The following is a 14,713-nucleotide window of genomic DNA, read 5'->3' as shown; positions in this document are numbered from 1 at the left end:
TTTAATAAAAGGTATTAATTGTGACTTATTTTTACTTATTTTTTTCTGTTGTCAGACAATTATGGATGTAAGCCCCGCCTCTGGCCCCACCCCTAACCCCACCCCCTTTAGCTTCCCCAAACAGTTGGGCCACCGACCGCCTATGCCTTCGCCACCTAAGGAATCGTCCACTGTACCCATGCACCATGTCTTCAAACAGACATTGCTGGTGAACTGGGCGAAGCCATTGTCTAATCCCCACATTCCCAAGAAAATTGAATCCCAGTATCGGATCCATGGGGATCCAGAGTTAATGAGGACCCAATTGCCTCATGACTCTGGTGTGGTGGATCTGGCCTTTAAGAAGGTCAAGAGTTCTAGGGAGTACGCTTCGGCGCCCCCGTGCCGTGACTCTAGAACCTTGGATTCTTTTGGGCGGAAGGCCTACCATTCTGCAATGCTCATTTCCAAAATCCAGTCATACCAGCTCTATACGAGAATTCATATGTGGAACAATGTGCGGCAGTTGGCGGACTTGGTGGACAAGCTCCCTTCTGAGCAGGCCAAGCCTTTTCAGCAGGTGGTCAGGCAGCTGAAGGCGTGTTGTAAATTCCTGGCCAAGGGTGTTTACGATACTTTTGATGTCGCGTCCAGGGCCGCTGCTCAAGGTGTGGTGATGCGCAGACTCTGATGGCTGCGTGCCTCCAACCTGGAGAATAGGATCCAGCAGCGGACTGAGGATTCTCCTTGCCGGGGGGGGGGGGGATAATATTTTTGGAGAAAAGGTCGAACAGGTGGTAGAGCAGCTCCACCAGCGGGACACCGCTTTCGACAAATTCTCCCACCGAACGACTTCAGCCTCTACCTCAACTGGTAGACGTTTTTATGGGGGACGGAGGACTGTTCCCTATGCTACTAAGCGTAGGCACAATACTTCCTCTCGCCAGACTGCTGCCCAGGCCAAACCCCAGCACGCTCATTCCCGTCAACAGCATACGCCTCAAAAGGCCCCAGCAGCTCCCCAGCAAAAGCAAGGGACGGGCTTTTGACTGGCTCCAGCAGAGCATAGCCAACATCAAGGTGTCCGTGCCGGACGATCTGCTGGTCGGAAGGAGGTTAAAATATTTTCACCAAAGGTGGCCTCTTATAACCTCCGACCAGTGGGTTCTTCAAATAGTCCGGCTAGGATACTCCCTCAATTTGACCTCCAGACCTCCAAATTGTCCACCGGGAGCTCAGTCCTTCAGCTTCCAGCACAAGCAGGTACTTGCAGAGGAACTCTCCGCCCTTCTCAGCGCCAATGCGGTCAAGCCCATGCCACCGGGGCAGGAAGGGTTGGGATTCTATTCCAGGTACTTCCTTGTGGAAAAGAAAACAGGGGGGATGCATCTCATCCTAGACCTAAGGGCCCTGAACAAATATCTGGTCCGAGAAAAGTTCAGGATGCTTTCCCTGGGCACCCTTCTTCCCATGATTCAGGCAATCGATTGGCTATGCTCTCTGGACTTAAAGGATGCTTACACTCACATTCTGATACTGCCAGCTCACAGGCAGTATCTTCGATTCCGTCTGGGAACACGGCATTTTCAGTACTGTGTGCTATCCTTTGGTCTCGCCTCTGCGCCCAGGATGTTCACAAAATGCCTGGCTGTCGTAGCGGCGTCTCTGCGCAGACTGGGTGTGCACGTCTTCCCTTATCTCGATGATTGGCTGGTAAAGAACACCTCCAAGGCAGGAGCTCTACAGTCCATGCAGATGACTATTTGACTCCTGGAGTTACTAGGGTTTGTGATCAATTACCCAAAGTCCAGTACAGAGCCTAGATTTCATAGGAGCTCTGCTGGACTCTCAGACGGCTCATGCCTACCTCCCTGAAACGAGGGCCAACACTCTTCTGTCTCTCGTTTCTTGGGTCCAGGCGTCACAGCAGATCACAGCTCAGCAGATGTTGAGATTTCTCGGCCACATGGCCTCCACAGTTCATGTGACACCCATGGCCCGTCTTTACATGAGATCAGCTCAGTGGACCCTAGCTTCTCAGTGGTATCAAGCTGCTGGGGACCTAGAGGACGTAGTCCTGCTGTCCACGAATTTTCTCCAATCCCTGCATTGGTGGACAATTCGGTCCAATTTGACTCTGGGACGTCCTTTCCAAATTCCTCAGCCACAAAAGGTGCTGACTACTGATGCGTCTCTCCTGGGGTGGGGAGCTCATGTCGATGGGCTTCACACCCAAGGGAGTTGGTCCCTCCAGGAACGAGGTCTACAGATCAATCTCCTGGAGTTGCGAGCGGTCTGGAACGCTCTAAAGGCTTTCAGGGATCGGCTGTCCCAGCAAATTATTCAAATTCAGACAATCAGGTTGCCATGTATTACATCAACAAGCAGGGGGGCACCGGATCTTGTCCCCTGTGTCAGGAGGCCGTCAGAATGTGGCTTTGGGCTCGCCGGTACAGCATGCTTCTCCAGGCCACGTATCTGGCAGGCATAAACAACAGTCTGGCCAACAGGTTGAGCAGAATAATGCAACCTCACGAGTGGTCGCTCAATTCGAGAGTGGCATGCGAGATCTTCCAAGTGTGGGGTACCCCCTTGGTGGATCTCTTTGCTACTCGAGTCAACCACAAGGTCCCTCAGTTCTGTTCCAGACTTCAGGCCCACGGCAGGCTAGCGTCGGATGCCTTTCTCCTGAATTGGGGGGAAGGCCTCCTGTATGCTTATCCTCCTATACCTTTGGTGGGGAAGACTTTGCTGAAACTCAAGCAAGATCGAGGCACCATGATTCTGATCGCTCCCTTTTGGCCGCGTCAGATATGGTTCCCTCTTCTTCTGGAGTTGTCCTCCGAAGAACCATGGAGATTGGAGTGTTTTCCGACCCTCATTACTCAGAACGAGGGGGCGCTTCTGCATCCCAACCTCCAGTCCCTGGCTCTCACGGCCTGGATGTTGAGGGCGTAGATTTTGCCTCCTTGGGTCTCTCCGAGGGTTTCTCCCGAGTCTTGCTTGCTTCCAGGAAAGATTTCACTAAGAAGAGTTACTTTTTTCTCTGGTGGAGGTTTGCCATCTGGTGTGACAGCAAGGCCCTAGATCCTCGTTCGTGTCCTACACAGACCCTGCTTGAATACCTTCTGCACTTGTCCGAGTCTGGTCTTAAGATCAACTCTGTAAGAATTCATCTTAGTGCAATTAGTGCATACCATTACCGTGTGGAAGGTAAGCCGATCTCAGGACAGCCTTTAGTTGTTCGCTTCATGAGAGGTTTGCTTTTGTCAAAGCCCCCCATCAAACCTCCTACAGTGTCATGGAATCTCAATGTCATTCTCACCCAGCTGATGAAACCTCCTTTTGAGCCACTGGATGCCTGCCATCTGAAGTACTTGACCAGGAAGGTCATTTTCTTGGTGGCAGTTACTTCAGCTCACAGAGTCAGTGAGCTTCAAGCCTTGGTAGCTCATGCTCCTTATACTAAATTTCATCATAATAGAGTAGTCCTCCGCACTCACCCTAAGTTCTTGCCGAAGGTGGTGTTGGAGTTCCATCTGAACCAGTCAATTGTCTTGCCAACATTTTTTCCCCGTCCTCATACCCGCCCTGCTGAACGTCAGCTGCACACATTGGACTGCAAGCGAACATTGGCCTTCTATCTGGAGCGGACAAAGCCCCACAGACAGTCCGCCCAATTGTTTATTTCTTTTGATCCCAACAGAAGGGGAGTGGCTGTTGGGAAACGCACCATATCCAATTGGCTAGCAGATTGCATTTCCTTCACTTACACCCAGGCTGGGCTGACTCTGGAGGGTCATGTCACGGCTCATAGTGTTAGAGCCATGGCAGCGTCAGTGGCTCACTTGAAGTCAGCCACTATTGAAGAGATTTGCAAGGCTGCGACATGGTCATCCGTCCACACATTCACATCGCATTACTGCCTTCAGCACGATACCTGACGCAACAGTCGGTTCGGGCAGTCGGTGCTGCAGAATCTGTTCGGGGTTTAGAATCCAACTCCACCCCCCTAGGCCCATTTTTTTCTGTTCCAGGCTGCACTCTCAGTTAGTTGAATAAGTTTAGGTCAATCTCAGTTATGTCCTCGCCGTTGCGAGGCCCAATTGACCAATGTTTGTTGTTTTGAGTGAGCCTGGGGGCTAGGGATACCCCATCAGTGAGAACAAGCAGCCTGCTTGTCCTCGGAGAAAGCGAGAGCTACATACCTGTAGAAGGTATTCTCCGAGGACAGCAGGCTGATTGGAGTGGAGGAGTGGCCTAGTGGTTAGGGTGGTGGACTTTGGTCCTGAAGAACTGAGTTTGATTCCCAGCACAGGCAGCTCCTTGTGACTCTGGGCAAGTCACTTAACCGTCCATCGCCTGCCACATTGAGCCTGCCATGAGCGGGAAAGCATGGGGTACAAATGTAATAAAATAAAAAACCCGCCCACCTCCCCTTTGGAGTTGTCTCTTCCCTTGTCTTGCTATTTACTGGACTGGCAAGCACGCTCTCGTACGGGCGGGAAGGCAGTCGCGCATGCATGTCATGCATGCTGTCGCGAGCAAAAGTTGTTGCTAGGGAAGATCTCCGGTCTGAGGGCTGCCATTGGACGTCACCTATCAGTGAGAACAATCAGCCTGCTGTCCTCGGAGAATACCTTCTACAGGTATGTAGCTCTCGCCAGGGGCGTATCTGGAATCCGGCGGTAGGGGGGGCCAGAGCCAGAGAGGGGGGGGCACATTTTTGCCTCCCTCCCCCCCCCCCCACCGCCTCTCTCCACCCCCCTCTCTCCACCCCCTCCCCGCCGTCAACCCTCCCCCGTTGCTTACTTTTGCTGGCGGGGGGCCCCAACCCCCGCCAGCCGAAGTCCGACCCGCAATCTCCATATTTCGTCTTCCTCCGTGGCCATGTGCTATTGTGCTTCAAGGAAGTAACGCTGCAGTGCTGATTCGTTGAATCCAGTGCGACGTCAGACGCCGAACTGGATTCAACGAATCAGCACTGCAGCGTTACTTCCTTGAAGCACATGGCCACGGAGGAAGACGAAATATGGAGATTGCGGGTCGGACCTCGGCTGGCGGGGGTTGGGGCCCCCCGCCAGCAAAAGTAAGCAGCGGGGGAGGGTTGACGGCGGGGAGGGGGGCCAGGGCGAAATCTGCGGGGGCCCAGGCCCCTGTGGCCCCACGTAGATACGCCCCTGGCTCTCGCTATATGGTACTGACTGCTTCAAGTATTTTTATAGTAGTGATACTCAGTACCGGTATCCACATAAAAATCCAAACAACTTATGATAGCTTTTTCCTGTGTGAAGTTATTCAGATACCAATGCTGAACATCAACAGTCTCCAGATTCCAGCTAAATCTTGCCTCCACCCCTGAACTGTCTAGTGCTATCCAGATAATACCAGGCAATCCACAGTGATTTTTTGAGCAACACTGTCCAGGTGTAACACCACACTGAAAATCTATGGATGGCCCAGATCAGCACTGGATGATGGGCATTGCTACCTAGATAAGTAGCTTTGAATATCGAGCAAATTGTTTTGGGGGCTACCTTAGCTGTGTTTGGTTCACGGACTCCCAAACTGTACAATTCTCTCCTTTTTTTCTCCAATAACCCTTCTCTTTCTTTTTTTTTTTTTTTAATTCCAAGGAGGTCTTTATTGAAATATTCAAGTCTGAGTGAGCAGTTCAGAAAACAATAGCACATATATCAAATTGTGCATACAATCAACATAAGCAGCTTGGCTGTTTTTTTTTTGTTTTTTCAAAAAGCAGAACATTAAACATGTAACCTAATCTAAGCTCTGGCACTAAACCAAGTCTAAGACAGTGCAAATAAGTCCCACAAGGACACTATTTTCTTGTTGTTGATTGGTTGATGAAGCTGTCCTGAAGGTGGATACACTTTAGGAGACTGTGCTTAGCATGCTTGGCTGCACAAAGTTTAACTAAATACAGTTTTTCAGTGCCAGGAAAAACTCTGCATCACGTTTGTGCTCAAAATCATCTGAACGAAAGCGATCATAATCCATAGGCATCATAAGTACAGATAGGAAAAGGCAAGCTAAACAATTTGTGTCCTGAAAGTAGCAAGAACAATGAAGACAGTTGGGAGAATTAAGAGGAAGATTGTTTTAGCTAAATACTTCTCTTGTGTTTGTAGTACAAAGCTTTCAGCCTGTAAATGATAATCGGGTGTGGTGCTTGTCTCTTCAGTGATATTGAACTTCATCATGAATGACAAGAGAACAAGCCCCTTTTGGAATATCATCTTCTGGACCTGCCTGTTTATTGGTCAAGGCATTCAGACATGCTTGTATTCCCAAGAATGGTACGCTCAGATACACTGCCCTCTACAGGAGGTGAGTGGGTACACTGCATCTTTATAGCATGTTCGCAGTAGGATAGTCAGCCAGGCATGGTTACCTGGAACTGCTTTATTCTAACACTAGCTGCTTCCCATAATCACATATTTTGTCTACAAGTGATACGGTTTGCTAATACTTTCTTGCTGCCAGAAATTTAAATTAGATAGGGTTGTCACCTTTCCCAGAAAAGGGTCCCTCTAAACGTTGAGACACTACTGTAATGTTACATGATTGCAGTGGGAAATCACATACAGGAGAAGGACCTTTGAACAACAGTTCCTCTGCTGTGTTATATTTTTTAATTAGAACCCCATACAATTAGAACCTACTGCCTCTGGAGGTAGGGGGATGAGATAGAAAGAAAAAAGTATTTTAAATATTGTGGTCTTTTAAACATAACCAGTAGTTCTTCTATAATTTATAATATATACCTCTTAAAAATATAAGTACATAAGTAATGCCATACTGGGAAAAGACCAAAGGCCCATCAAGCCCAGCATCCTGTCCCCGACAGCGGCCAATCCAGGTCAAGGGCACCTGGCAAGCTTCCCAAACGCACAAACATTCTATACATGTTATTCCCGAAATTGTGGATTTTTCCCAAGTCCATTTAGTAGCGGTCTATGGACTTGTCCTTTAGGAAACCGTCCAAACCCTTTTTAAACTCTGCCAAGCTAACCCCCTTCTCCACGCTCTCTGGCAACGAATTCCAGAGTTTACACGTTGAGTGAATAAAAAGGTTCTCCTATTTATTTTAAATGTACTACACTGTAGTTTCATCACATGCCCCCTAGTCCTACTATTTTTGGAAAGCGTGAACAGACGCTTCACATCCACCTGTTCCACTCCACTCATTATTTTATATATCTCTATCATGTCTCCCATCAGCCTTCTCTTCTCCAAGCTGAAAAGCCCTAGCCTCCTTAGTCTTTCTTCATAAGGAAGTCGTCCCATCCCCGCTATCATTTTGGTCGCCCTTCACTGCAGCTTTTCCAATTCCACTATATCTTTCTTGAGATGCGGCGACCAGAATTGGACACAATACTCAAAGTGCGGTCGCACCATGGAGCGATACAACGGCATTATAACATCCTCACACCTGTTTTCTATACCTTTCCTAATAATACCCAACATTCTATTCACTTTCCTAGCCGCAGCAGCACACTGAGCAGAAGGTTTCAGTGTATTATCAACGACGACACCCAGATCCCTTTCTTGGTCTGTAATTCCTAACGTGGAACCTTGCATGACATAGCTATAATTCAGGTTCTTTTTTCCCACATGTATCACCTTGCACTTGCTCACATTAAACGTCATCTGCCATTTAGCCACCCAGTCTCCCAGTCTCGTAAGGTCCTCTTGTAATTTTTCACAATCCTATCGCAAGTTAACAACTTTGAATAACTTTGTGTCATCAGCAAATTTAATTACCTCGCTAGTTACTCCCATCTCTAAATCATTTATAAATATATTAAAGAGCAGTGGTCCTAGCACTGACTCCTGAGGAACCCCACTAACTACCCTTCTCCATTGTGAATACTGCCCATTCAACCCCACTCTCTGTTTCCTATCCTTCAACCAGTTTTTAATCCATATTAGGACATTTCCTCCTATCCCATGACCCTCCAATTTCCTCTGTAGCCTTTCATGAGGCACCTTATCAAACGCCTTTTGAAAATCCAAATACACAATATCAACTGGTTCCCCTTTGTCCACATGTTTGTTTACTCCTTTAAAGAATTGAAGTAAATTGGTCAAGCAAGATTTCCCCACACTAAAGCCGTGCTGACTTGGTCTCAGTAATCCATGTCCTCGGATGTGCTCTGTAATTTTGTTTTTAAAAATAGCCTCTACCATTTCCCCCGGCACTGACGTCAGACTCACCGGTCTATAATTTCCCGGATCTCCCCTGGAACCTTTTTTAAAAATTGGCATTACATTGGCCACCCTCCAATCTTCCGGTACCGCGCTCGATTTTTTATGTTTCAACAATTTTATTGGAGATTCAACATGTTATACATAATCACAAGGTTCAACATTTAATAGTTAACTGACCTAACACACTAGTATAAATACTCCGTAACTTCTAACGCCAATGTTATTAAAAATTTTCCCCCACCTCGCGAACAACCTTTATAATAGCAAGCAGCATATTTGCGTATATCTTTCCCCCCTTTGCAGAATGTTGAAAATATTTTAATGTAAAACATGACACCATATCAACATCAGCAGAAAGTTACCAACAATCAGCACTTTGAGATAGCATTGAACACATTACCCCCCTCATTCTTGTCTGTGTCTGACACATACATAGTAACATAGTAGATGACGGCAGAAAAAGACCTGCATGGTCCATCCAGTCTGCCCAAGATAAACTTATGTGTATACCTTACCTTGATTTGTACCTGTCTTTCTCAGGGCACAGACCGTATAAGTCTGCCCAGCAGTTTTTCGCGCCTCCCAACCACCTGTCCCGCCTCCCATCACCAGCTCTGGCACAGACCATATAAGTCTGCCCTCCCCTATTCTCGCCTCCGAACCACCAACCCCTCTTCCCCCCACCTGCTCCGCAACCCAATTTTAGCTAAGCTTCTGAGGATCCATTCCTTCTGCACAGGATTCCTTTATGCAAATCCCACGCATGTTTAATTCCGTTACCGTTTTCATCTCCACCACCTCCCGCGGGAGGGCATTCCAAGCTTTCACCACCCTCTCCGTGAAAAAATACTTCCTGACATCTTTCCTGAGTCTGCCCCCCTTCAATCTCATTTCATGTCCTCTCGTTCTACCACCTTCCCATCTCTGGAAAAGATTCGTTTGCGGATTAATACCTTTCAAATATTTAAACGTCTGTATCATATCACCCCTGTTCCTCCTTTCCTCCAGGGTATACATGTTCAGGTCAGCAAGTCTCTCTTCATACATCTTGGAACGCAAATCCCATACCATTCTCGTAGCTTTTCTTTGCACTTCCATTTTTTTGACATCCTTCGCAAGGTACGGCCTCCAAAACTGAACACAATACTCCAGGTGGGGCCTCACCAACGTCTTATACAGGGGCATTAAAACCTCCTTTCTTCTGCTGGTCACACCTCTCCCTATACAGCCTAGCAATCTTCTCGCTACGGCCACCGCCTTGTCGCACTGTTTCGTCGCCTTCAGGTCCTCAGATACTATCACCCCAAGATCCCTCTCCCCGTCCGTGCCAATCAGACTCTCCCCACCTAACACATACGTCTTCCTTGGATTTCTACTCCCTAAGTGCATCACTTTGCATTTCTTCGCATTGAATTTTAATTGCCAAACGTTAGACCATTCTTCTAGCTTCTTCAGATCTTTTTTCATGTTTTCCACTCCCTCCGGGGTGTCCACTCTGTTGCAAATCTTGGTGTCATCCGCAAAAAGGCAAACTTTACTTTGTAACCCTTCGGCAATGTCACTCACAAATATATTGAACAGAATCGGCCCCAGCACCGATCCCTGAGGCACTCCACTACTCACCTTTCCCTCCTCTGAGCGAACTCCATTCACCACCACCCTCTGGCGTCTGCCCGTCAACCAGTTCCTAATCCAGTTCACCACTTCGGGTCCTATCTTCAGCCCATCCAGTTTATTCAAGAGCCTCATATCGGCCCATCTCCTTGCTGCCGTTTGAAGCAAAGCTGATTGCTAAAAAATATTAGCGAATAGACTCGCTAGAGTGCTACCATCATTAGTAGCGGCACCTCAAGTAGGATTTGTGCGAGGGCGGTCGGTCGCACAAAGTCTGAGAAAGATCTTGATAGCGCTGGAAGAAATACAGAGGAAGTCGATGCCCTCGCTTCTGGTGAGCTTCGATGCTGAAAAAGCATTTGACCACGTTCATTGGAAGTTCATGTTTGCGACAATGGAGGTTTATTGGATAAGGGGTTATTTTAAAGAAACTATCCAAGCCTTATATAAAGATCCGATAGCAGAAGTAGCTGTTAATGGGATTTTTTCGGACTCTTTCCCCATAGCAAGGGGCACGCGACAGGGCTGTCCTCTATCACCTCTTCTATTCGCCTTGGTCATGGACTCGCTGATTAGAGATGTTATAGGTATGGATGAGGTGAGGGGAGTGGTAGAGGGACGAGAACAATTTAAAATAGCGGCCTTTGCGGACGATTTATTGGTGATCTTGCAAGATTCTCAGACCTCCCTAGCAGCGCTTCTGGAGATATTTGCAGAATTTGGGAATCATTACGGCTTTCGCATTAATTTAGATAAATCAGAGGTTCAGACTTTGCATATCTCGGACAGGGAATGGGCTCAGATTAATTGTCCACTAAAAAAAGCGAGTGCAACATTTAAGTACCTTGGTATACAACTGCCGGGTGATCCGAGGCAGTTATATAAAATGAATATTGATAGGTTGTTTTCCGGTACTAGGTCACTTTTGGAAAAATGGACAGGACTACCGGTGACGTTATTGGGTAGAATATCCTTGTTTAATATGGTCATCTTTCCTAAATGGCTTTACTATTTTCAAACTCTACCACTGTGCCTCACTAGAGGTGATTGGAATAAACTGCTCGGTTTACTAACCAAATTCCTTTGGAATAAGAAACGGCCACAGATTAGTATGGAGGGTATGTTAGATGGGTGGCATAGAGGAGGCTTGGGTATTTTAAATCTATGGTGGTACAATAGAGCTTGTTTGTTACGGCATCTGGGGGACTGGTTGCAGGGGACGTCCTATTATACTCCGGTAGGGATGGAAACAGATTGGATGGCCCCTTTACATTTGAATTATGTCTTACAAGCTGAGACCATATGACTGCCTATATACATTCGTAGAAGTAATTTAGTGCGACCCATATGGATGGTATGGGGAGAGTTAGCTAAACTCTGGTCCTTTGATGCACACGTTAGTAGACTTTTACCTATTAAGGGCAACCAGGGTTGGAGAATAAGTATTTGGAACTGGAGTGAAAGGGGATTTCATTTGGTGGATGATTTTGTAGATCTAGCCGGGCACATAAAAACTTTGGAATCTTTGAATCTTGGGCCACTTGAATGGGCAGACAAATTTGTTTTTACACAGATAACTCATTATATTGCTGGGTTGCCCTCACATTTCTTGGCAGTTGATGTGGCCTCCAAAATTAGAGAACTCTATGAAGCACCAACGTCCAACCCAGCATCTATTTCGGTGTTACATAAACGACTTACACAAAGTCATCCACCAAAGAAACTATTTATTTATTTATTGCATTTGTATCCCACATTTTCCCACCTCTTTGTGGGCTCAGTGTGGCTTACAATAAGATATGAATAATGGAAATACATTTGTTACAATTTGGTTATGGGTTACATTGTACAAGTTATGCGAGATCATCGAAGTATCGTTTGGAATATAACAATGGGGCATCAACATTGATACCTTGGAAGGAGACAATGGGAAGCATAAAGGGCAGTATTAAGACACAAAGACATATGGTGTATATATTTCTGTGAGTAAATGTATGAGTGATGTGGAATTACGGGGGTTGAGAGATCAGAAGTGGATGTATGATGCATTGATGAACAGTGAGTGTGGACTCTATGTGTTTTGGCTCTTTCCGTAAATTGTTTCAAACAGATGGGTCTTCAATAACTTGCGGAAGGAAGCTTGTTCGTTAATCGTTCTTAAGTTGCGCGGCAGTGTATTCCAAAGATGCGTGCTCACGTGAGAAAAGGTTGACGCGTGCAGCGTCTTGTATTTCATGCCCTTGCAATTAGGGAAGTGGAGGTTGAGGTATGTTCGGGATGATCTTTTAGCATTTCTGGGTGGTAGGTCTATCAACTCGGACATGTAGGCTGGGGCTTCGCCATGAATTATCTTGTGGACTAATGTGCATACTTTAAAAGTGACGCGTTCCTTAAGTGGAAGCCAGTGTAGTTTCTCTCGTAGTGGTGTTGCCCTTTCATATTTTGGTTTTCCGAAGATGAGTCTGGCTGCTGTGTTCTGGGCTGTTTGAAGTTTCCTCAGTATTTGCTCTTTGCAGCCTGCGTATAGTGAGTTGCAGTAATCCAGATGGCTGAGGACGAGGGATTGCACTAGGTTGCGAAAGACGAATCTTGGGAAGAATGGTCTTATCCTCTTCAATTTCCACATGCAGTAGAACATCTTCTTAGTTGTGTTGTTTGCGTGGGTTTCGAGTGTTAGGTGGCGGTCGACAGTGACTCCAAGGATTTTTAGCGTTTCTGAGATTGGAAGGTTTAGGCTTGGTGTGTTTATCACATTGAACTCATTTGTGTTGTATTGGGAGGTGAGTATCAGGCATTGAGTTTTTTCTGCATTTAATTTCAGACGAAATGCATCTGCCCATGTGTTCATGATGTATAGACTTTGATTGATTTCGTTGGAGATTTCTTTGATGTCTTGTTTGAAAGGGATGTATATTGTCACATCATCGGCGTATATATATGGGTTGAGGCTATGGTTTGATAGGAGTTTTGCTAAAGGGATCATCATTAGGTTGAAGATAGTTGGTGAGAGAGGTGATCCTTGTGGAACTCCACATTCAGGTGTCCATGCCTTGGACGTGGTTGAATTTGATGTGTTGGCTTTGAGGTGGATGGCAGATTTGCAAAAAAGGATTACTGTAAGTGCCTTACTACGTAGTTTGCGGCAAATAGCAACAAGGCTTAGTAGTGCTGAGTTGAGGGAGTGTCAAGGACGAAGCATATATAGGGCATATACTTCATTGTCGAGACTGCATAAAATGGGCAGAGCAGAATCATCCACATGTAGTAGGTGTGACCCTCATTATAATTATTACCATGCAATGTGGGCCTTTACAGTGATCCATAGTTATTGGATGCAGATCGCAAAGTTCTTGGGGGACATCCTGAGTAGAACTGTGGTACTGACACCGGAGGCAGCCCTTTTGGGGAAGGATTTTTTGTTGGGAGATGGTACTGTCTATCATAACTTATTAATATATAAGGCATGTGTAATGGGGAAGAAATGTATCTTGGTAAATTGGACAAATTCTGAAGCACCGTCATTTTGGCAGTGGCGTAATAGGTGGCATGCTCTGCTAATGGTGGAGCTGCGAGATTGTTATTACAAACCTAAAATACAACGCAAATTCTACCAAGTGTGGGAGCCCTATATTAATAATCTGGCCCATAGGGCTCGTAGTTCCATTCTCAATCGACTGGGTAGGATATAAGAGCTGGAAGCTAGATGGCCTGCCCACTAGAGAAATACCTTATAATCTTAATTATGACAAGGTTGCAGTCGTCTGGAATGGGGGTTCAGGGGAGGGAGGGAGGGATAGGGTTAGGGGGGAGGGATAGGCGTTAGGGGGGTATTGATAGTTTTCATAGGGGGGATCACTTAGAGGGTTGGGATAGGGATAGAATTCTGGTTGCGTTAACTGTGTCAAAGGGAAATCGTGCCAAACGAATCTCATTGAATTCTTTGACTGGGTGACAGGAGAATTAAATCAAGGACGTGCTATGGACGTAATCTATTTAGATTTCAGCAAAGCTTTTGACATGGTTCCCCACAGGAGGCTCTTGAATAAACTGGATGGGCAGTTGTATACCAAGGTACTTAAATGTTGCACTCGCTTTTTTTAGTGGACAATTAATCTGAGCCCATTCCCTGTCCGAGATATGCAAAGTCTGAACCTCTGATTTATCTAAATTAATGCGAAAGCCGTAATGATTCCCAAATTCTGCAAATATCTCCAGAAGCGCTGCTAGGGAGGTCTGAGAATCTTGCAAGATCACCAATAAATCGTCCGCAAAGGCCGCTATTTTAAATTGTTCTCGTCCCTCTACCACTCCCCTCACCTCATCCATACCTATAACATCTCTAATCAGCGAGTCCATGACCAAGGCGAATAGAAGAGGTGATAGAGGACAGCCCTGTCGCGTGCCCCTTGCTATGGGGAAAGAGTCCGAAAAAATCCCATTAACAGCTACTTCTGCTATCGGATCTTTATATAAGGCTTGGATAGTTTCTTTAAAATAACCCCTTATCCAATAAACCTCCATTGTCGCAAACATGAACTTCCAATGAACGTGGTCAAATGCTTTTTCAGCATCGAAGCTCACCAGAAGCGAGGGCATCGACTTCCTCTGTATTTCTTCCAGCGCTATCAAGATCTTTCTCAGACTTTGTGCGACCGACCGCCCTCGCACAAATCCTACTTGAGGTGCCGCTACTAATGATGGTAGCACTCTAGCGAGTCTATTCGCTAATATTTTTTAGCAATCAGCTTTGCTTCAAACGGCAGCAAGGAGATGGGCCGATATGTCCGGGTCTCTGCCAGGTTTTAACAGGACAATTATCTGAGCCTTCCTTAAGGTTGTTGGCAGTTCCCCTTTCTGCACAATTGTATTGAAAACTTCAGTCAAACAG

General features: G+C 46.4%; 1 protein-coding gene across 1 annotated transcript in view; it reads left to right on the top strand.

The window, feature by feature from the left end:
- LOC115466732 (sterol O-acyltransferase 2-like) overlaps positions 1–14,713 on the top strand; it is a 347,349-nt gene that overhangs the window by 324,890 nt on the left and 7,746 nt on the right. Inside the window, exon 15 of the mRNA XM_030198190.1 lies at positions 6,182–6,327. Within this exon, the coding sequence (XP_030054050.1) occupies positions 6,182–6,327 (146 nt within the window). The remainder of the gene's footprint in view (positions 1–6,181; positions 6,328–14,713) is intronic.

Source organism: Microcaecilia unicolor, chromosome 3, assembly GCF_901765095.1.
Source record: "Microcaecilia unicolor chromosome 3, aMicUni1.1, whole genome shotgun sequence".
Taxonomy (NCBI): Eukaryota; Metazoa; Chordata; class Amphibia; order Gymnophiona; family Siphonopidae; genus Microcaecilia; species Microcaecilia unicolor.
The sequence above is the reverse complement of the archived record's forward strand: the minus strand, read 5'-3'. Positions and strand labels throughout refer to the sequence as shown.